Source organism: Erinaceus europaeus, chromosome 8, assembly GCF_950295315.1.
Source record: "Erinaceus europaeus chromosome 8, mEriEur2.1, whole genome shotgun sequence".
Lineage (NCBI taxonomy): Eukaryota > Metazoa > Chordata > Mammalia > Eulipotyphla > Erinaceidae > Erinaceus > Erinaceus europaeus.
In genome coordinates this window covers 3,997,992-4,021,320 of record NC_080169.1, presented here as the reverse complement: position 1 = coordinate 4,021,320, position 23,329 = coordinate 3,997,992, and the positions used below count along the sequence as shown (strand labels likewise).

The 23,329-nt window shown below is 39.5% G+C and overlaps 1 protein-coding gene across 2 annotated transcripts in view; it reads right to left on the bottom strand.

Moving 5' to 3' along the window:
* The window catches only part of NPSR1 (neuropeptide S receptor 1), a 180,155-nt gene that overhangs the window by 46,603 nt on the left and 110,223 nt on the right, over window positions 1-23,329 (bottom strand). The window contains exons 3-4 of one of the 2 annotated variants that reach the window (XM_007523384.2): window positions 16,736-16,839; window positions 2,278-2,371 (exon numbers count right to left, since the gene is read on the bottom strand). The exons of the other annotated variant lie outside the window; for it this stretch is intronic. Of the exons in view, the coding sequence (XP_007523446.1) occupies window positions 2,278-2,371; window positions 16,736-16,839 (198 nt within the window). The remainder of the gene's footprint in view (window positions 1-2,277; window positions 2,372-16,735; window positions 16,840-23,329) is intronic. 2 annotated transcript variants of the gene reach the window in all.

Below are 23,329 nucleotides of genomic sequence, written 5' to 3'. Positions count from 1 at the left end.
AAAACTTAAAATCAAGAATCATACATATTTAACTGTCCACTGTAAACCATTAATCCTTCCAATAAAGAAAAAGGAAAAATAAAATAAAAGGGGACCACATGGTGGTGCACCTGGTTAAGCACACATAGTACTAAGTGTAAGGATCCAGGATCGAACCCTTGGCTACACATTTGCAAAGCAATAAATCAGGTCTGCAGGTGTCTATCTTTCTCTCTCCCCCACTACCTCTCCCTCCTCTCTCAGTTTGTCTCTGTCTTATCCAAAGAGACAGACAGAGAGAAAAAAGAATGGTACATAATATGTTGTAAGTAAACAGAAGATACTACAATATGAACTTAATAGACTGTACTTTCACTCTACTGAAAGACGCCCAGTGCTCTTCCAGGCACAGCTGTAGTGTATGACACACATCTTTCCGTGTGCACACACGTGAGTATTTCTTAAGAGAGATGAGGAGAAGTAGAATTTTTCATAGTGAGTGGTACACATTTTCTAATGTAAATAGGTATTGCTTGTTACCTTGGCATTCAAAGGATCCGTGACAGTGCAGACCTGTCTAACAGTACATAATGATAATAATTGCATTTACTCTAGTGTTTTGCATGATTTACCAACTTTTTCTGGGCGCAACTTCTGCATAATAGCATTTTACTTATTTATTTATTTTATGATTTCTTTCTTTCAATTTTTTAAAAATTATTGGATAGAGACAGAAACAAATTGAGAAAGGAGGGGAGATAGAGAAGGAAGGAGACAGAGAGACACCTGCAGTTCTGCATCACTATTCCTGAAGCTTCCCCCTCAAGGAGGGGGTCAGGGGCTTGAACCTAGGTCCTATGTAGTGTAATGTGTGCACTTAACCAGGTGCGCCACCACCTGGCCCCATTTTTACGATTTCTTTTCTAATACTAGAGAGAAAGTGAGAAAGACCCGGAACATAATTCTGACATATGTGGTGCTAGGGATTTAACTCAGGACCTTATGCACAATGAATCCATCATTAAACCAATTATTCTCCCCAACACATGTATCGAAGTAATATTTTAAACGTATTATATATTTTCTGAAGTTTTAATTTTACCATAATTTAATGACAGTTCATTTTATCTTCCTTTTTTTTTTTTTTTTGATCAAAATCTTCTAGTAGACTCTCATTGATCAGTTTTTGCAATCTTCTTGGGGAACTGGAGTACAAGTTTCTGAACATGGAGTTCTTATTTTCAGGGATTTTCTGGAAGAAAGAGCTTTATTACCCATAGACAGAGTTATGAAGAGGCAAACCTTTCAGCTGGCACCGACCTGCTGCCCAGGGCATTATTACTTCTCAGGACTAGTCTGTCTTCAAAGCTTGCATCTCTACTACGTGAAAGCAAAGACCTCCACTCAGCTGCTTGTGTAAGTCCTGAGATGGCAGGGGATGTGTTGTGATAATCTTTCTTCCTCAAGCTCCAGAAATCACTCTGTTGGTGTCTTTGAGTTTCCACTGCCTTGGCTATTTGTATCATCTATTAATGAAGTACACTCAATACATATCCTAATTGCTGCTTCTGTTCATTCTTTACTTTCCTTCTGACTCATTTGCTTCCTTCCTTTAGGAGTTCTGCTCTACAACAAGAAGTGTTTCTCTTCTGGGAGTCAGGCTGTAGTGCAGCGGGTTAAGCGCAGGTGGCGCAAAGCACAAGGACTGGCATAAGGATCCCAGTTTGAACCCTGGCTCCCCACCTGCAGGGGAGTCGCTTCACAAGTGGTGAAGCAGGTCTGCAGGTGTCTTTCTCTCCTCCTCTCTGTCTTCCCCTCCTCTCTCCATTTCTCTCTGTCCTATCCAACAATGACAACAACAATAATAACTACAACAATAAAACAACAAGGGCAACAAAAGGGAATAAATAAATAAAATAAATATTAAAAAAAAGAAGTGTTTCTCTTCTATGTAGGTTGGTTATCAACTAAAGGCATCTTCCAACTATTTGCATGACTTTCAGGTAAGGAGGGAAACTTTTAGTTGCTCTAAAGGAATAACCTTGAGGCATTAGTGTCAAGGTGAATGAGCACAAATTAGGTCACACAATTAACCTTCTTTGGTGACTGACTAGTAGTTCAACTGTGAGGAATATTAGTTTTCTAAGGAATATTAGTATTTTCTAAGCTTTCACTTTAATAGCATTTTGAGAAATCAGGCTCAAGTGGTAGAGAAGAAAAGAGCATGATATTAGCGAAAACAAACCCACCCATATGAACAGATATTTTTATGTAATAGCATTTAATCAAGCAACTAACCTCTTTGCAGGAACTTCATGGGATAGACTATGGCATGGTATCTGTCTATGCTGAGGGACACCAGGACATAGGTAGAAGCATAGAGCAGCACCACCTAAAGATGGAAATGAGAGGAAGTGTGTAACTTTGTAGAGGTGGAGGGATGCACATAATGCAAAGAAAGCACGTTATACAGAAACTTAGGCACTGGACCAAGGGAGGCACAGTGTTTGGTTTAAGGAGAAGAATGACAACTCAAGTCAGATAGCAAGTTACTATCCTTGGTGGTAAAATTTTCATTGCTCATGAAGACCCAAATTTCATCTGCTCTATTCTTACCTTTAGGTTCCTGATTAGCAAACAATTTGTTCTGCTTTATATCTTTTTTCTTTCTTTATGTGGGGATTAATGTTTTACAGTTGACAGTAAATATAATAGTTTGTACATGTGTTAACATTTCTCAGTTTTCCATATAACAATACAGCCCCTACTAGGTCCTCTGCCATCATGTTCCAGGACCTGAACTCTCCCCCAATCCACCCCAGAGTCTTTTACTCTGGTGCAATACACCGACTCCAGTCCAAGTTCTGCTTAGTGTTTTCTTTTCTTTTTGCTTTATATCATAATGATTTTCAGCCACCAAATTGCAGATGCTACCATGACTTACCTGGTCAGACAAGCTTAGCAACGTGTCTGGAAACCTTACCTCCCCAGAGCCCTACCCCACTAGGGAAAGATAGAAATGGGCTGGGAGTGTGGATCCACCTGCCAATACACATGCCCAGCAGAGAAGCAAGTACAGAAGTCAGACCTCTAAGAAGATCTGAAAGGGAAACTAAAAGCAGGACCCGACCAAATTGTAAGTAGGGCACCAAAGTAAAAACCCTGTGGTGAGGGGTAGACATGCAGCTTCCTCGGCCAGTGGGGGGTGGGAGTGGGTGGGAGGGATGGGTCACAGTCTTTTGGTGGTGGGAATGGTGTTTATGTACACTCCTAGCAAAATGTAGACATATAAATCAGTAGTTAATTAATATGAGAGGGGGAAAATCAATTGTATGTCTCAAAGTTTTTCAAAACACAAACTGAATCTTTTAAATATATAGGCTGTATATTTGACATGCGGACTCTCTCAAAAGCATAGACCAAGTAGATCAGAAGCATCCAATAGCACAGCTATATACAAGATACTGGATACTGTACAGCAAACCATAACAAAAGGACTTTTCAAAGTTAACCCAATTACCAAATAATGTGATGATAACATTAACTATCGATTGTCCTTTTGAACCCTAAGACAGCAGGAACCTCACATCTCCACTATAGAGCCCCTAATTCCCCCAGTCCTGGAACCTTTGGATAGGGCCCACTTTCCCATATGCCTCTCTCAATCCATACCAAATAATATTGCATCCGCCGATCACAACCTAACCAACGCAACGATTGCCACCTCAACATGCTTCACCTCAGACTGTGTCCAGAGACTTCACATGTGGAATGACAACCCTTCAGCTTCATTAGTCGGGTGAGACCTTTCCTTTTATAGTACACTCTAATTTCATCTCAGGTGGTTCACTTTCTAACAAAGTCCCCAAACCTAGATATACACCAGTTTCTGTGAGAGAGAGCTTATGTTCACACGTGTCCATAAACTACTGCAAAATATATACCTGAAAGCAGAAGTACACTAGAGTTTGCAGTGAGTACCTCCCTAACACTTCCTCTCCACTAGTCCAAGCTTTGGGCCCATGATTGCTCAACAATTTGTTTGGCCTCATATGTTAACTCTCTTTTCAATCACCAGGTTCCAGATGCCATCAGGATGCCGGCCAGGCTTCCCTGGACTGAAGACCCCACCAATGTGTCCTGGAGCTCAGCTTCCCCAGAGACCCACCCTACTAGGGAAAGAGAGAGGCAGACTGGGAGTATAGACTGGCCAGTCAACGCCCATGTTCAGCGGGGAAGCAATTACAGAAGCCAGACCTTCCACCTTCTGCAACCCACAATGACCCTGGGTCCATGCTCCCAGAGGGATAGAGAATGGGAAAGCTATCAGGGGAGGGGGGCGGGATATGGAGATTGTGTGGTGGGAATTGTGTGGAGTTGTACCCCTCCTACCTTATGGTTTTGTTAATTAATCCTTTCTTAAATAAAGAAAAAAAAAAGAAGTCAGACCTCCCACCTTCTGCACCCCATAAAGATCTTTGGTGCATACTCCCAGAGGGATAAAGAACAGAGAAGCTTCCATGCAGAGGATGGGACACTGGTAGTGAAATTGTATGGAATACTACCACTCTTATCCCACAATCTTGTTGATCATTATTAAATCACTGATAAAAGGTATCCGTAAACTAGTGCAAAATATATGCCTGAAAGCAGAAGCGCACTAGAGTTTGCAGTGAGTACCCCCTCAACACTGCCTCTCCACTATTCCAACCTTTGCATCCATGATTGCTCTACAATTTGTTTGGCTTTGTATGTTAACTCTCTTTTTGGCCACCAGGTTCCAGATGCCACCAGGATGCTGGCCAGGCTTCCCTGGACTGAAGACCCCACCAATGTGTCCTGGAGCTCAGCTTCCCCAGAGACACACCCTACTAGGGAAAGAGAGAGACAGGCTGGGAGTATGGACCGACCATTCAACGCCCATGTTCAGCGGGGAAGCAATTACAGAAGCCAGACCTTCCACCTTCTGCAACCCACAACGACCCTGGGTCCATGCTCCCAGAAGGATAGAGAATGGAAAAGCTATCAGGGGAGGGGGTGGGATATGGAGATTGGGTGGTGGGAATTGTGTGGAGTTGTACCCCTCCTACCCTATGGTTTTGTTAATTTATCCTTTCTTAAATAAAAAATAAATTAAAAAAGAAAGACAGATAAGAGTTTAATAACCAACATATATAAAGAGCTTGCCAAACTCAACAACAAGACAGCAAATAACCCCATCCAAAAATGGGGGGAGGACTTGGACAGAATATTCACCACAAAATATAGAGATCCAAAAGGCTGAGAAACACATGAAAAAAATGCTCCAAGTCTCTGATTGTCAGAGAAATGCAAATAAAGACAACAATGAGCTAACACTTCACTCCTGTGAGAATGTCATACATCAGAAAAGGTAACAGCAGCAAATGCTGGAGAGGGTGTGGGGTCAAAGGAACCTTCCTGCACTGCTGGTGGGAATGTAAATTGGTTCAACCTCTGTGGAGAACAGTCTGGAGAATTCTCAGAAGGCTAGAAATGGACCTACCTTATGACCCTGCAATTCCTCTCCTGGGGATATATTCTAAGGAACCCAACACATCCACCCAAAAAAATCTGTGTACAAATATGTTATTGGCAGCACAATTTGTAATAGTCAAAACCTGGAAGCAACCCAGGTGTCCAACAACAGATGAGTGGCTGAGCAAGTTGTGGTCTATATACACAATGGAATACTACTCAGCTGTAAAAAATGGTGACTTCACCTTTTTCAGCAGATCTTGGATGGACCTTGAAAAATTCATGTTAAGTGAAATAAGTCAGAAACAGAAGGATGAATATGGGATGATCTCACTCTCAGGTAGAAGTTGAAAAACAAGATCAGAAAAGAAAACACAAGTAGAACCTGAAATGGAATTGGCATATCACACCAAAGTAAAAGACTCTGGGGTGGGTGGATGGGGAGAATACAGGTCCATGAAGGATGATAGAGGACCTAGTGGGGGTTATATTGTTATATGGGAAACTGGGGAATGTTATGCATGTACAAACTATTGTATTTACTGTTGAATGTAAAACATTAATTCCCCAATAAATAAATAAAAAAGAAAGAAAAAAATTTTAAAAAATGTTGCCAGCAATGATTCATAGAATGCTCCTAGCTCCTACTTGTTGAGCTATTCACTTGGGGTCTTAGAGATTCCACTTTTCAGAATCAGTTCCTTTTGACATTTGCATGGTACATTTGTTTGTAATTGAGTTAAAGCTCAACTAATTTTCCCTGTCCTTTCCATTGACATTCCAGAATAATAAGAAACAAAAATTCATTTGCCACTTATCAGTAGGAGCTGTTTGGAGACTGTTACAGGGCTCTGGTTTTAGGGAACCATATGTTGTTTTGAGTCAGTTCTCATCACCTGCACTGTCACCTCAGAATTCTCCACAACTATCCATGTCTCTCACAGACCACCGCACTTGCCAGTCTCTGGGTCTCCTCATTGTCCTTCTCACCTCCTCTTTTATTCACCTGACTTGTGTCTTTTAATAGTCCTGTGTACATTGCTATTTCTAGAGATGGACACTGAGCTACAAGAGGAGATTAACATGTACCTCCTACGTGAAGAGGACACTTCAAAGGCCATTAGATGAGATATTTCAGATAATATGATCCTGTGGGAAAATTTCAGTTAGATTTGAACTTCACTCCCACTAATAATCCAGCTACAGCTTTGGTTTATAACCACTGGCGTAAATTCAGTAGGTAGAACATAAATTTACATATTGGATTTTAATGATGAATGTCTGAACTCTTTTTAAATGAAATATAAGTAACATGAATTTGGTAGTAATTTTGTCCAAATTTATAACATGTTCTTTCTCTGAATTGGAAAAATAATAGCCAGTTACATGGCAGCTTGCTTTTTTTATTTTTATAACTTTGCTATAAATATACCTTGCACCAATGTTACAAAACGTGCAGGGAGGACAGATCAGAGACTGAAAGCTCTCCTGAGAAATACAAGCAGAAATTCTCTACTTGCTAAAAAGGTGATAAATTAATGCACAGAAAAAATGATGGCAAGATTTAACAACTAAAAGTTTGTCCTAAAAGTTTGGAGAACACATATCCTTTTATGTATTGTTTTCTTTCTTTTTTTTAAGAATTTTATTAGTGATTTAATATTAATTTACAAAATTATAAGATAACAGGGGTAGAATTACACACTGTTCCCACCACCAGAGTTCTGGATCCCCAATCCCTCCACTGAAAACTACAGTAGTTCTTTCAAGGATGCAGACATGGGTTAATTATTATTTCTAGACCCTTTCTGTCTATATTTGCTCATTTGTTTTCCATATTCCCATCTTCTCTTCCTTTCTAAGTCACACCTACACCTGTTACTACTTCTGAATGTTCTCCCGTTTTTCCTCTTCACTTGCCAGGTCCTGATAGAATTGGAGTTCAGAGCGCACTGGTCATCTTCTTCCTATCATTTCTTCTTCATTGGGAATATGGACCAACATTCTTTTTGGGGTGCAGAAAGTGGGAGTTCTGGCTTCCGTAATTGCTGGACATGTGTGTTGGCAGGTGGATCCACACCCCCAGCCTGTTTCTATCTTTCCCTAGTAGGGTAGGGCTCTGGAAAGGTGAGGTTCTGGGATGCACTGGAGAACACAGATTTTTCTGAGGTATCCATTCAGAATTGTTAAAGCTGGCACTACACACACACACACACACACACACACACACACAGTAGTGGCCACGAAAGACACTGAAAACTGAGAAATGTTATACATGAACCAACAACTGTATTTATTGTGAACCATTAATTCCCCAATCAAAAGAGGTGAACAAGTGAAAAAAAATCTAACAAGGTTATTCCATTTAAATCTAAAAGCACATCATAATGTGAGTTTCTAATTTAATTCTATTTTAATCAGTATAATAAAATTGTTATGCCATAAAAAATTAAAAGAAAGGAAAGAGAGTTCCTAAAGGCAAGACCCTGGTGGGCTGAGCTTCATGATGAAGTCACATAGACCGTCCACTGCTGGGCGACTGACACAGGTCAGAATCTGGAGCAGGAGTTCACCGCAATAAAAGATGTCCCAAAGTACAGGTAACAGTAATAAAAAGAACTCTAAGACGGTCAAAAAGCGAAGTCCAGGTGTCTTTAAACATTGTGGCAGAGTATAAGAAAAGTTTACGTGGAAGAAATATACTTCAAGCTGTCAGACCACCTCTTTTCTATAAAAGTAAATACAAGAAATTAGCTGGCTGTAGACATGGGGCTTATTTCTGGATCTTCAATTTTTAAAAAATGTTTATTTATCCCCTTTTGTTGCCCTTGTTATTTTATTGTTGTAGTTACTATTGTTGTTGATGCCATTGTTGTTGGATAGGACAGAGAGAAATGGAGAGAGGAGGGGAAGACAGAGAAGGGGAGAGAAAGATAGACACCTGCAGACCTGCTTCATTGCTTATGAAGCAACTTCCCTGCAGGTGGGGAGCCAGGGGCTCGAACCGGGATCCTTACACCGGTCCCTGTGCTTAACCCGCTGCGCTACCGCCAGACTCCCTGGATCTTCAATTTTATTCCACTGGTCTGTGTGTCTATTTTGGTTTCAATACCAGGCAGTTTTGATTACAGTAGTTTTTTATTTTTTAAAATATTTATTTATTCCCTTTTGTTGCCCTTATTGTTTTATTGTTGTAGTTATTGCTGTTGTTGATGTCATCGTTGTTGGCTAGGACAGAGAGAAATGGAGAGAGGAGGGGAAGACAGAGAGGGGGAGAGAAAGATAGACACCTGCAGACCTGCTTCACTGCTTGTGAAGTGACTCCCCTGCTGGTGGGGAGCCGGGGCTCCAACTGGGATCCTTATGCCAGTCCTTGCACTTCGCACCACCTGCGCTTAACCCGCTGCACTATGGCCTAACTCCCTACAGTAGTTTTGTAGTATAGTTTGTGGTCAGACAGTGTAATGCCTTTGGCCTTGTTCTTTTTTCTTAAGACTGTTTTGGTAATCCTGGGGTTTTGTTTTGTTCCAAATATATTTTTGAAGTTTTTGTTTTATTCTTTTAAGGAAGTTCATTGGTACCTCTATAGGAATGGCATTAAATCTGTATATGGTTCTGGGAAGTATGGTGATTTCATGATGTTAATCCTTCCAATCAAAGAGCATGGGATGTCTTTCCTTTTTTTTTTTTTGTATCTCATTCTATTTCCCTGAAGAGTGTTTCATAGTTCTCAGTGTATAATTCCTTCACTTCCTTTGTTAAGTTTATTCCAAAATATTTGATTGTTTTTGTTGTGATGGTGAAAGGGATTGACTTATGTATCTTTTCATCTTCTGATTTGGTGTTTGCATAGAGGAATGCCATTGACATTAAACACTATGTCACAATAAATATTAATGGTCTAAGCCTTTAATCAATGTATTAAAATAAAAACTATTTTAAAAATCCTTTACCAAATCCAGTTCTATGTGAGTTGGGAAAGAAACTTGTACATTCAAGTGATAATGTACAATAGAATGACCAAAGATGTACTGATCAGCTGAAAATGAAACAGAAGTATTCACTATAGCATGACGACTAGACCAATTAAACTGCTACCAAAAAGAACTAAATGGTTTGAAGAAATGACTTCCTCGTGCTAAGTAGGTTAAACCAAAATAAGAAGAATAATTACCAGATTATCTCACTCATAGGTGGAATTTTAGAAACAAGGACAAAAAGGGGAACAAAGTAGCACTTGGAGTATATTTGGTGTAAAGGACTCTGGGAAGAGGGGAATGGTGGCAGCTGGGGAAGCTTTAGAGCTGTGCATGATGGAAGAAAAGGACTACAGTCGGGGTTGAGAGCGTTTTTCAGGCACCTGTAGTAGGAAGATGAGAAATAATTCTCATGTGTCAACAACTGCACTGTATGTGATACATCAATCCCTAATGATGAAAGAAAGGAAAAGAGGAAAAGTTATTCATACTGATAGAAAGTACAGTATGTAATGAAAGTAGACTATTCAAAAACTTATCTATATCATAAGGAATATAACACTAACAAGAAATGACTAAATTGTTCAAAGTTTTGCAGAGGAAAGCCACAAAAATACTTACATAGATAAAAAAATGGATCTTTCTACATATTAACTAATAATGAAATATCTAGATAGCATTTCAACTATTTTTAGTGTAGTAAAATATCAAGAAAAAATATTCAACATATTCCTCAAAGTTGGACTTCTACAATTCATATATTTAAAACAACAAGCACCAAAGGCTGAAATTAGTATCATATTTAGTTTTTTTTTAAATACCACTTGGAAATTTAAATACTCTTGTAATTAACTTGAGTGAAGAAGGAAATCAAAGTACAATTATAGTCAATTCATAAATGTCAACAATGAAAATTCTACATGTCAACAACATATGGGGCACCATTTGGAAAACAGATGGCTGTTTGGGGACATATGTCTGCATTCTCATTACCCCACCTCTAAATTCCAAAAAGAAAGAAAAAATGACCTAGGAAACATGAAACCAAAGATAATCTTGTAGAAACATGAAATTCAAATTTTAGGAAACATAGAGAATTTTGTTTGGAAAAACATCAGATTGGATTTCTTTCTTTTTTAAGGAGGAACACTGGACTTACTGTGAAAAGTTTATATGATTTACTTTTAAAATAATTTGAAATTTGTGAAAATATTCTAGCATACAATACAGAGATCCCATGGTAACCTGTCCTATGCCCCATTTTCACCTGTTATAACATCTTGACACATTAATGTCAACTAAAATCCACCATTGATACTAGGATTTACTCTTTGTGTCTTATAGCTTATGTGTTTTAACCACTGAGATGTACTGGGTTGTCAGAAAAGTCACGGCACATTTACCCGTGTTTTTCTATGCAAATGTGCGTCATCACGCTTCCAACAACCCAATAGAATGCGATCACTCTTACAGTATCAACAGAAAAGTTTTACTGTCTTAAAAACCCTCTGAAGTTTGTCTTTTCAAATTCCTGGCAACCACTGAATTTTCTACGTATTCTGTAGTTTTGTTTTGTAGAGGAAGCATATCATTGGAGTCTTAGCAAACTCCAGTCTTCCTTCAGATAGACATCTTTCATGGAGCAACTCAAATTTTAAAATGCCTCTATGATTTTTCATAAGTTGGCTGCTTCTTTTGTTTTATAGCTAACTGATGTTCCATACTGGAGATAGAATAGCTCATCTTCTAATATATATATATATATATATATATATATATATATATATATATATATATATATATTTTGGCTTGACAGCTCATCTTGTATTATCAGAAAACAACATCTTATTGTATGGATATTACAGAGTTCATTTAGCTTTCAGAGAAGAAAACTGTGCTCTGATGTAGGGGTGCCATTTTGCATTCCCACAAAGGATGAATGAGAATTCCTGTTGCTACAGTTTACTTATTTATTTTCTTATTCATTCATTTACTTATTTATTGTATTTCGAATAGGGTACAGTGGTATCTCATTTGCAAGGACAAAATGCCATATGAGATTGAATTTAGCAAGATGAACACTTCTGGGTGGGAGTGGATATCATAATGCTATGCAAAGAGGCTCTCATGCCTGAGGCTCCAAAGTCCCAGATTCAATCCTTGCACCACCATAAGCCAGAGCTGATCAGTGCTCTGGTAAAAAAAAAAAAAAAAAAAGATGAAACACTTCTAGTATATTAAATCTTCACAAACATAAGCATAATCTGTGCTTCTATTGATGAGTGTCACATCTTGTGTTTTTTTTTATATATATCTTGTGTTTTTAACAGTATTTTACAATTTATTGTATAGGTCTTATACTTTCATTGTTAAATTTATTCCTAGGTAGCTAATTCTTTTTGATGCAATTATAAATGCTGTTGTTGAATCACTTTTGCATTCCAGGGATAAATCCAGTTTGGTCATTAGTTAGAAGTACTAGTCTTAAATTTTCTTTCTTATTTTGTGTGATTCCCTTACTTATTTGCTATCAGAATAACATTGGTCTCATACAATATGCTTTCAAATATTCTTTATAAATTGTTTAAAAACACTGAGAAAAAATGGACATGTTTGCTTTTTGTTCTACTAATAACAGTTCTATGTATTTTAATGTTATTTGGTGCATATAGATTCCTAAGTGTTACGTTTTCTTATCTTACTAAGTAATTAATCATTATGTAATGTCCAGCCCTGTCTCTCATTACCCTTTTTATCCCTTAGTCTATTATAAAACTAACTAACTATATATTCAATTTATTTATTTTCAGAGAAATGAACCTATTTTAAAGCAAAGCAGGGATAAAAAGAGATTTAAAAAAGAGAGAGAGGAAGATATACAAATAGACACATTCAGGACCTGGATAGTGAGAGAGAGAGAGAGAGAGAGACATAAGAGGGAGAGAGAGAGAGAGAGAAAGAGACACCTGTAGCCTTGCTACCTTGCTTCACCACTCATGAAGCTTTCTCTCAGCAGGTAGGATCTGGGGGCTTGAACCTGGGTCCTTGCGCATTGTGATGCGTATGCTTAACCATAGCCTGGCCCCTATGACTCATTTCTTTTTAGCATGCAGAATTTCCCACTGTATGCACATACTATAGTTTACTTCACCCACTGAAGGACATCTTGTTTGAATTCAAGTTTTGGCCATTATAGGCAAGACTATTAGAAATACTTGTATGAAAGTCTTGCATAGACTTAAAGTTTTCAACTAATTTGGGTAAACAGGAAGAGCTCTAATGATATAGGATTATATAGGAAAAGCATGCTCAGTAAGGTCCTAGCAGACTAGAGTGAGAAAGGGAGCACAGTGGTTGCGCTTTAGATTTGCATGCTTGAAAGCCTTGATGTCCCTGGTTCTATCCCTAGTACTTCCGTGTGTGGTGCTCTGATCTCTCTCTCTATATATACTTATTTATTACTCATGGCGATACATAAATAAACAAATACATAAGTGCATAAATAAACCTAAAAAGAAGAAAATCTGTAAAATTGTCTTCCAGTTTAATCAGAACTGTTTAACTAAAACAGTTTCATCAAACTGTCCTGGCTTTGATTCCCACCAGCAGTAAGTGAGTCTCTGCTTCTCTGCACCCTCACGCAGGCCTTGTGTGGTCACATCCTGACTACTGGCCATGCTGGTAGATTCAAGGTGTCAGCTCATTATTTTCACTTGCAATCGCCAAATGGTTTTACATATAACTTGCCATACATGTATGTTCTTGGATCAGTTGTCTGTTCAGAGCTTTGACCCATTTTTAAAATAATCATTTTTAAAAAATTTTTCATTGTTGAATTTTAATTGTTACATGATTTGAATAATAGTCCTTTATTGGATGTGTCTTCAGCAAACATTTTATCCTATTTAGCCTTTTCTTGATAATGCATTTTCCAGAGCAGACTTTACACATTCTCTCTTTCTGTCCCTACTTTCTCCTTCTCCTTCACCTCCAGGGTTATTGCTGGGGCTCAGTGCCAGCACTATGAATACACTACTCCTGGCAGCCATTTTTTCTATTTTACTGAACAGGACAAGGAGAAACTGAGAAAGGAGGGGAGATACAGAAGAAGAGAGAGAGACACACCTGCAGACCTGCTTCACTGCTTGCGAAGCTTCCCCCCTTGCAGGTGGGGAGTAGGGACTTGAACTCGTATCTTTGAGTGTGTCTTTACCTTCATACTATGTGCACTTAACCGAGCATGCCACTGCCCAGCCCTCTTTGTTTTGTTTCGACTTTGTTGTTTGCACAAAACCCCAGCTCAGTCAAAGGTGATAGTATAGGGCCTACTCTTGTTTCTTCTTGAATGTGTGTTGTTCTAAGTATGCACTTAGTTCTAGATTCTAAAGACTGTGTCATATATTTTCCAAACACCCTATAACATTTATTGCCCAATTTATGTCAGACAGTATCTATTAGTCTATTATCTTTCCCAACAGTTAGTCAGTATCTCTGGTATCAGTGGCCTAAAGTGCTCACGATAAATGCTTCACAGGGAGAAGAATCTGACAGTGGGTGATTTCTGTGTCAAGTAAAATGCAGACATCCTTGCAAATGGGGCTTTCTAGAGAGCCATCCGACCTAGCAAATTATTTTCTCAGTTTGCTGAGACGAAGGCCTGCTAAGAATCTATTCTCACTGTGGACCCTTTTCTGCTATGGAGAGTGATGCCAGGTTTTGTTTCCATTTTGCATGTGAGCTGTTGATATTCAGGGCTAGCAAAGAGCTGGAGTCTAGATGCTGCACTCGTGCAAGCTAAGACACTACAATGTTTTTTTGTGTTTCTTACAGAGATTCAATCATTTTATTGAATAAATGCTCTATGAAGTTTTGCAGATTTGGGGTTGATTTCCAGAGTACTTAGCAAGTTAAAACAGCTTTGTTATTTCTCTGGAGCAGAAAATTGCCGGGTGTTTCCTTTTCCTTTCTTTATTTTTATGATTTATTGCCACCAACGTTATTTATTGTTGGTGCTGGTACTATGAATCCTCCACTCCAGGAGGCCATTTTTTCTTTCTTTTTTTCTTTTTATTTGATTGAACAAGGAAAAATTGAGAGGAGAGGAGGTGGAGGTAGAGAGAAAGATAAACACCTACAGTTCTGCTTCACTGCTTTTGAAGCTACCTCCCTGCAGGGGGGAACCAGGAGCTTGAACTAGGTAGGGTCCTTGTACATAGTCATTTGTGTGCTCACCCAGGTGCACCACAGACTGGGCTCTCAGGTCTTCTCTTCTCTCCTCTTTCTCTTCTCTTCTCTTCTCTTCTCTTCTCTTCTCTTCTCTTCTCTTCTCTTCTCTTCTCTTCTCTTCTCTTCTCTCTTCTCGCCTCGCCTTGCCTCTCTCCTCTCCTCTCCTTTTCTCTCCTCTCTTCTCCTCTCCTCTTCTTTCTCCTTCCCTTCCTCCCTTCCTTCCTTCCTTTCCTTCTTTCCTTCTAATAAATGGAACTGAACCCAAGGCTTTGCACATGTGATCTACCACTTAAAAGTCCTCCAAGTCTAATTTCTATTAGGTTCTTTTTTATGGGGAGAGGGTGGAAAGGAGAAAAAGAGACCAAAATGTTTACTATGTGTGGAGTTCCACTTTTCTCTGACCACACTTGTGATGGTGCTGAGGTCCAAACTGGGAGCTCTGCATACTGCAGGCATGTGGTCTAGCTGCAGAACCACCACCCTGGCCCCCAGAGTTTCTTTTCTTCTGACACTATGTCACCAAACATATGTGTTACATGTGCCATGATCTGAATATTCAAGTATAAGTTCTGCTAGAAGTAATACTAATGACATGGATACTTATAAACCAAGAATACATGTTCAGATTATCAATTAGAAAAACAAACATGGCTCTGTGCTTTTGAAAACTTCGTGGCAACTCATGTCTGAGGTCCCAGAGGTCCGAGGTTCAGTTCTTAGCCATTACTATAAGCCAGAGCTGAGCAGCGCTCTAGTATGTAAAAGAAAATGTTGGTATAACCTATTTTTCAGGAATGAAACTATAAGCGATTGAAATCATTTATCTATATAAAGCAAAAGTTCTCAAGCTGTGGAAATGTTCAAAAAGACTATCTCTGAGAAAATAAGAGCACCAGATAGTAGCATGAAAGCTCTTTAACATCTAGATTTCAAGGTTATGTTCAGAATACAAGAAGAAATGGTAATTATAACTATGCCCTATTCATTCTCTGAAGATGGAATAATTTCATTGCCAAGATCTCAAAAATGATAGTAAAAAAAAGAAAATCATAATTTCCCTCAAGGACATGGATGCATATATTTTTTTTAAAATTCCCATAAGAAATGGCATTTTGCAGGACACAGTTTTCCAGAAATATATTAGAGGCCTCTGAAGCAACAATAATTTAGGCTTGACATTTTAGGACCAGAATAAAAAACACATTAATAGAAAATCATTTTAGGAACCCGGAGGAAAAAAAAATACATATATCCTAACACTATACATGACATAGTCCATTCTTTCTACACGTAGTTGAAGTATCTTAATATGTGTTATATACATATATTCCATAATGATAATGTAACATGCATGATAACATTTTATTTTAAATACATATTTAATATTTATACATTTTACACTGAAGCATATTTTATAGGTTAAGTGTAGGCTATCTTTAGTATAAAGATAGACTAGAGCAATAACTCAGATAAGAAGTGTATGAGATACTGAATATTCCTATCTCCCTTACCCCACCTCCTCAAATTCATAGCATGGAATCCAGTCCCCCAGGCGACAGTACTAGGAAGTGAGACTGTGGGAAGTGATTAACTCATAAGGATGGAGACTCATCAACTGACTAATTCTCCTGCACAAAGGTCCTCCCCACAATCTTCCTTGGTCTGTTCTGCCAGATGAGGATAGTCCAGAGCCTAGGAGAGGGCCCTCAATTGATCATTTCTGCATGTTATTTCTGAACTTAAGTTTCCATTAAGAAATAGGTGCTTGTGGTGTAAGAGCCACGTGCTTTGTGATTTTCATGAGAGCAATCATAATAGGTCAAAACATGTTAACAGACTGACATCAACATTTTATTTAATGTTTGAAATATGAATGCTTATGTTCTTACTGCTACCTACCTATTTACGTGTCATGCTTTTAGCCTTTACAATCCTTACAAATGCTGACCTTTCAACTCAGAAGTGAGCAGGAGTTTTAAAATTATTTTTCAATGAACGCTACAAAAGCTTATTTTGATGCCAATTCATTCCCACCCCCTTTGGAAGGCACTACATACCTGGAAGTAACGGACTACTCGGCAAACCAAGTCAGGTGCCAGGAAGTCTCCAGTGAACCGCCAGATGATGTCTGTCAAGATGTTGACCAGTCCTGTGAAAGAGTCTAAAACACACATGCACACACACATGCACACACACATGCACACACACACGCACACACACGCACACAGGCATGTGGTTAATTTCATCCTCCTCCAGATGTCCGGCTATACCACAGCAGACATGAATTCCTGGGGATATTAGCCTCCTAATTTATCAGGTGGCCCTTAATGAGCTTAAAGCAAGTCTAGACTCCCTTGATTTTCCCCCTTTGCTAATATTGGAGTTTGCTATCTGTCAGTCAGATGTAATAATGTATACACGTCAAACTAGGAGGGCTTTGGGTGTTAACTGAAGGAAGTCACAGTTTTCATTGAGTTGGCCTTTTAAGCCATGGGAGAGGAGCTGTAAAGGGTGAGGGAGCATAGACCTATATTAAAGCAGGGAGTGTGTGAGTATCAGAAAGGAACAGATTGAGAAAAGGAGAAATGTTTCACTATGAGAAGCTCCTCCAACATTTCATTTTCTGCACCCATTGCTTTACAACTTGGACTTTCTCTGCCTCTTTACCACCTACAATTCCCTTGGTATCTTGTGATATTGTTTCTCCTTCCCCTTTCAGCATCTTTACCTTGAAAAAGAGGAGTACATGACCCTATCATTTAGTTGGTGTAGCCACTTAAAATATAGAGGAACTGATGTCGAGATCTGAGACCAATGGCAGAAGTTTGTGCTTCAGCTCAAAAGTGATAGTCTGTGTAGGTTTTGCAGATGCTACAACAGAAATGGTAAAACTAGATTATATTTCTAGAAGCTCTCTCTTACCCCTCCATGACTAATATCCCTAATTGATTATGCAATACATAATCATTCTAAAAAATGTGCTAGACTGATTCTCTGAAGATTGATAGATTGAGTTAGAAGTTAAGACCGGATAAACTATCAGTAATTGGAGCTGGGGGGACAGCATAATGATTATACAAAAGACTTTCATGCCTGGAATCTCAAGGTCCCAAGTCCAATCCCTGGCATCTCCGTAAGTTAGCGTGCTCTGGTTAAAATATTTAAAGAATAATTTATGAAAGTATTGCCACTTCCTTGGGGTATTTGATATCTGATCTCTGTCAAGGACCTAAGTGGGAGGGCAAACTCACCTCTAAGGTAGTTCTTACACACCTGGAAAGAGTGGTGGTACTTCTTTTTTTTTTTTAAATATATATATTTTTAAATCTCACAGTTCAGCTTTTTCCTCTTTTTTTTTAAATTGTTTTCATCTTTATTTATTTGATAGAGACAGCCAGAAGTTGAGAAGAAGGGGGAGACAGAGAGAGAAGGAGACAGAGAGACATCTGCAGCACTGCTTCACCAGTTGTGAAGCTTTCCCCCTGCAGGTGGGGACCAGGGGCTCGAACCCAGGTCCTTGTGCACTGTAACATGTGCAATCAACCATGTGTGCCACCACCTGGCCCCAAGTGATGGTATTTCTGAAGCAAAATGAAAATGATTAGAGTTGCTCTGGTACTCATCAGATAAAAGATTAAAAGGCCAAGGGCAGTAGTCATGCTGTAATGGATATATTGCATAAAGCCAGGAGACCCACGGGAAGAGTATTGCCTTCCATGGAAGGACTCAGCAGCCACTTCAATTAGACAAATTGCTAGGGACGTACTTCTGAGAGACCAGAACAGTGAAGAAGCTCAGTGATGGCTCCTATCTAAGCCAAGGTGCAGGGCAGGAGAGGTTATCACAGAGACAGGTCTTCTAGCACTATTATATCTACAGTTGCTATAAGGATTCCCCTAACTCTCACCAAGACATACCAATGGCCATTTATTGAGGCGATTATACCAGGTAAAGAGGAATATCTAAAGGGGCCAGGGAGTAGCACACCTGTTTAAGTGCTCACATTACAGTGTTCAAGGACCTGGGTTCAAGCCCCTGGTCCCCATCTGCAGGGGGAAAGCTTCACGAGTGGTGAAGTACAGCTGCGGGTGTCTCTCTATCTCCCTCGCTATCTTTTCCTCCCCTCTCAATTTCTGTCTTTATCCAGTAATAAAGAAACATATTTTAAAAAAGGGATGTCTAAATATTTTGAGGACTATTGGGCACAGGATCACAAGACGTGATGTGTAACATGGCTGCATCCTGAGAGTGGAATCTTACTGCGTCAGGTGGTCACCAGAAGCCCATTGCAGTGGAATTGTTCACTGGACCTGCAACCCTTCCACTGGTCACACTCCCACTACCCGACTGTTTATTGGAATTGATGTACTTGGCAGTTGGAACAGACCAAACTCCCCGCTGCCCCCACAGTAGTGCAAAGAGCCAGAAGGTGTTCTATATTTGCCAGTTTGGGCCCTGAAGACACGGAGTGACTCTTGAAACTAACTGCTTATTCCCACAAGCTCAAGCAAGTGGTAGCCCTGATGGTAGTAGCTACAGTAGTACATGCTGTCTCTCTGATAGAGCAGATTGCTGTAGTCTCAGGTGGGCAGGTAGTTTGTGTAGGTGTTGATTTAGCAAGATTCTTGTCTTTGAAATGTGATCTGAAAAATATCAGAAAGACCTTGCATTGATATAGAACATACAATAGTCTGAAACTGTTTTAGCCAGGATTGTGTTAACTTCTCGACGTCGTAATAATAACTGAAGAGAAATGAACTATCTCACTATCTTCAGAAGATCTCATTGACCCTTTCAGACTGATGAGTTATGGATGTGTCCTGATCAACTTCATGAAGATTTTCCTGGTAGGAATGGACTGGATAAACAAGTACAACAGAGTTCAGAGGCGATTGCCTATTGGTCTTATTTATTCATTACTTTAAAAATGACTGGCAACAAGAGACATGTGGCTACATGTACGGTGATAGTTACTCCAACAAAATTTCTTCTTTGCCTTAGAGCTCAATCTTAAGTAAACCTAATTTTAAATATCTAAGAGCAGACTATGAGTGTAACTGTGCCTCAGCTTTTGTATTTACTAGTAAGCAAATTGTCCTCTATCTGATCGGTAAAAAGCCACTTAGCTACCTAAATAATTGAGCACATTGAAAGCAAGTGCTTCTAAATGGTAATTAACAGGACCTTGGGAACAAAGGGCACACTTTAAAGACTTAATTGCTTTCATGTGTTATTCCCATTTTTAAGAATTTGCTTAGTGAGAGATTCTAGGAATCTGTAATTCTCAGCCAAGCCCAAACAGGCTCACAAGCGGGCTTATTGTTCCTTTGTTTCTTGCAGATGTGAATGTGAACTGGAGCATGAGTTGGGGTCGGATGAAGAGCAGTCAACAATCAGCTTGAGGTGGGTGAGGCAGGTAGCACCGCAGTTTATACAACAGATTTCTCTTCCTTAAGCTCGGAGTTCCCAGGTTCAGCTCCTGGCACCACTATAAACCAGAGTTGACCAGTGTTCTGTTAAAATTATTTTTTAAGGTTGAAATGGTATGTTTTGGTTCAACAAAATATCCGGTTTGGATCTTGTGCTTGCTTTGCATGTGCGTGATTTAGGTTTGAGACTGGCCTTACCATGTTGGAAAAGATATCACAGATCTCCCCCACCCCGTCTACCTGAAAAAAAAAAAAATTGGATTGATTGAATAAGGTGAGGCCTGTGCTGAACTTGAAAGTTCTCTAAGTGCAAAGAGATTCTTGGTACTGATGACAGTGCAGTCAAAGCTGTGGGGATGAAAACTGCTATGAGAAACTCCATGGTTTGTGTACATGAAATGTTGAGTAGCTGTTGAAATTTGAAGATTGGGATGTGGCAAGAGAGGGGTCTGGAAAGACTTTAGTCCAGATGTTCTAGAGTCTCATGTGCTTAACTAAAAGAGCTTGTGGCGTTTTGTATACAGTGAGAGCTATCAAATGTTTATATTCATTCTCATATTCTGGCAACGAAGCCAATACCCCAGCCACCAATGTGTGTTTTACTATTTTTAAAAACATTTTTAACTATCTTTCTTTATTGGATAGAGATAGCCAGAAACTGAGAGGCAAGTGGGGGGATAGTGAGAGAGACAGGGAGACACCTGCAGCCCTGCTTCATCACTTGCAAAGCTTTCCCTCTGCAGGTGGGACTGGAGGCTTGCACCCGAGCCCTTATGCAGGGAAACACATGCACTTCATTAGCTGCAGGACCACCCAGTCCCCATCGTTATACTGCTTATTTTTGCATTCCAGGGCTTCAGGTCTACACAAGTCCATTGCTCTTGTCACACTTTTAAAATTCATTTATTGGGAGTCGGGCTGTAGCGCAGTGGGTTAAGCGCAGGTGGCGCTAAGCTCAAGGACCGGCGTCAGGATCCCAGTTCGAACCCCGGCTCCCCACCTGCAGGCAGGTCCCTTCACAGGCGGTGAAGCAGGTCTGCAGGTGTCTGTCTTTCTCTCCCCCTCTCTGTCTTCCCCTCCTCTCTCCATTTCTCTCTGTCCTATCCAACAACAATGACATCAATAATAACTACAACAATAAAACAACAAGGGCAACAAAAGGGGATAAATAAATAAAAATAAAATTCATTTATTTAAGATGGAGAGAGGAAATGAGACAAAGGGTGACACCACAGCATCTGTTTTGCCTGGTGTTTCTTTGTGATTCCAAGGACTTGAATCTAGGTCCTTCCACAGTGCAAATCATGTGCTCTACTGGGTGAACTACCTCCTGACACTCAGATATGTGCTTAAAATAAATTTCTGTGGGCTAGGTGTTGGCACCTGGTTGAGCACACACGCTACAACGCTCAAGGACCTGGTTTGAGCCCCTGGTCCCCACCAGCAGGGGGAAAGCTTCGTGAGTGATAAAGAAGGTCTGCAGGTGTCTCTGTCTCTCTCTCCCTATTTCCCCCTACCCTCTCAATTTCTGGATGTATCTATCCAATAAATAAAGTTTAATATTTTTTTTTAAAAAAGTGTTTTGGGAGGTGGTGCAGTGGATAAATCATTAAACTTTCAAGTGGGAGGTCCTGAGTTCAACCCCTGCAGCACATGTATGTACCAGAAAGATATCTGGTTATTTCTCTCTCTCCCCCTGTCTTCTTCATTCATAAGTAAATAAATAAATCTTAAAAAATCCCTGTAGTGTACTATAGCAAGATCAATTTATGAGGTCCAATTCTGGAATTACCTCTTCAACATTACAGAACAGTGCAGAAGTTTAAATAAAAAAAGAATACCCAATGTGTGTGTCATGACAGGACATGGGTATACAGAACAAGGAGCAGAGCTGAGGCATATGTTATTATATGGAGGATTTGGATGTCAGATACTGAAACAGTCAAATTGTAAGGCATCTCTTGGTTTGCTTGCTCATGGCCCTTAAGAACCCCATAAGCCCATGTGTGTAGAAAAAGTGTTTTATTAAAATAGAAAATAATTACAAAATGACATTGTCCCATGTAGAGGTAGAAGGACTTCATCCCAAATTTATTTCCACCATCTACCACCCCACGTGTCTTTTCTTACCACCTTTTAAACATTTTGCAGGTCATTTTTTAGTTAGGCAAGACCATACTAGAGCCCTATGCAAATGACCTAAATGGAGTTAGAAGCTCCATTTCCCACAGTGGAAGTCCTGTTAATTATTTCCTGCTTGATTTCCATTTCCAAGCCTACAAATTTAGAAAATTCTTTCTGGCAAGTGCCCATTTCCAAGGATGCTGAGAAAAGGATTCCTCTCAAGTGAATAACTTATAGATCTTTAGATGCCTGGGTAGACTGGAAGCACCAGCTCCCAGACCTGCAGGCTGGCTTGTGTTCCTACAATACTAGACGTTTTAAATGTGGGACAGAGGGAGAATTCTACAAAGTGTTGTAGATCGTTGGCTTGGACATCCCTAGTAGATGATGGTATTATCAACTAAGTCTGAGGATACAGAAATAAGACTTCAGTTCTTATATTTGGGGTGTTTCCAGCTTTCAGCTATTTCACATAAACCTGAGATGAATATTCAAATGTAAGATTCTGTGTGAACATAAGCTTTTATTTCTCTAGGGTAAATTCCTTGGAATAAGACTATTGGGCCGCAGGGTAAATCCATGTTTAATTTCAAAAGAAATGGCCCAACAGTTTTCTGGAGTTGCTAAGAGGATAGTGTTCTTATAATATATATTCAGTATATATATACCCACAAGACTTCTGCATCCTAGCCAGCACTGGCTATTCACTTGATAAGAGTTCATATGTTTACTGTCAGTCTTTTGACTAGTTAGGATATTTCAACATGGCTTCCATTTGTATCACCCTAGTGGTTAATAAAAGCTTGCTGTGGTGATGGTCCTCATCTGTTAATCCCTCTTTGGATGTTTTGATGGGTTTGAACCTGGGGTCTGGATTCACTGTACGCATTCAGCTGTAGATACATATTCCTGTGATACTGCTACTACCATTGCTAAGTGGTAGTTTGTATATTTCTATCTCTGCCTTAATCTTCTGGTAACCTATGTGCTTGTCCCTTAGGGGATGACATCTGTTGCCGGGGGGGATGAGGCTGAGACATGTGACTCCCTATGGTTCATCATGGTAACCTGACAAATCATTGAGGAGAATAGCAGGAT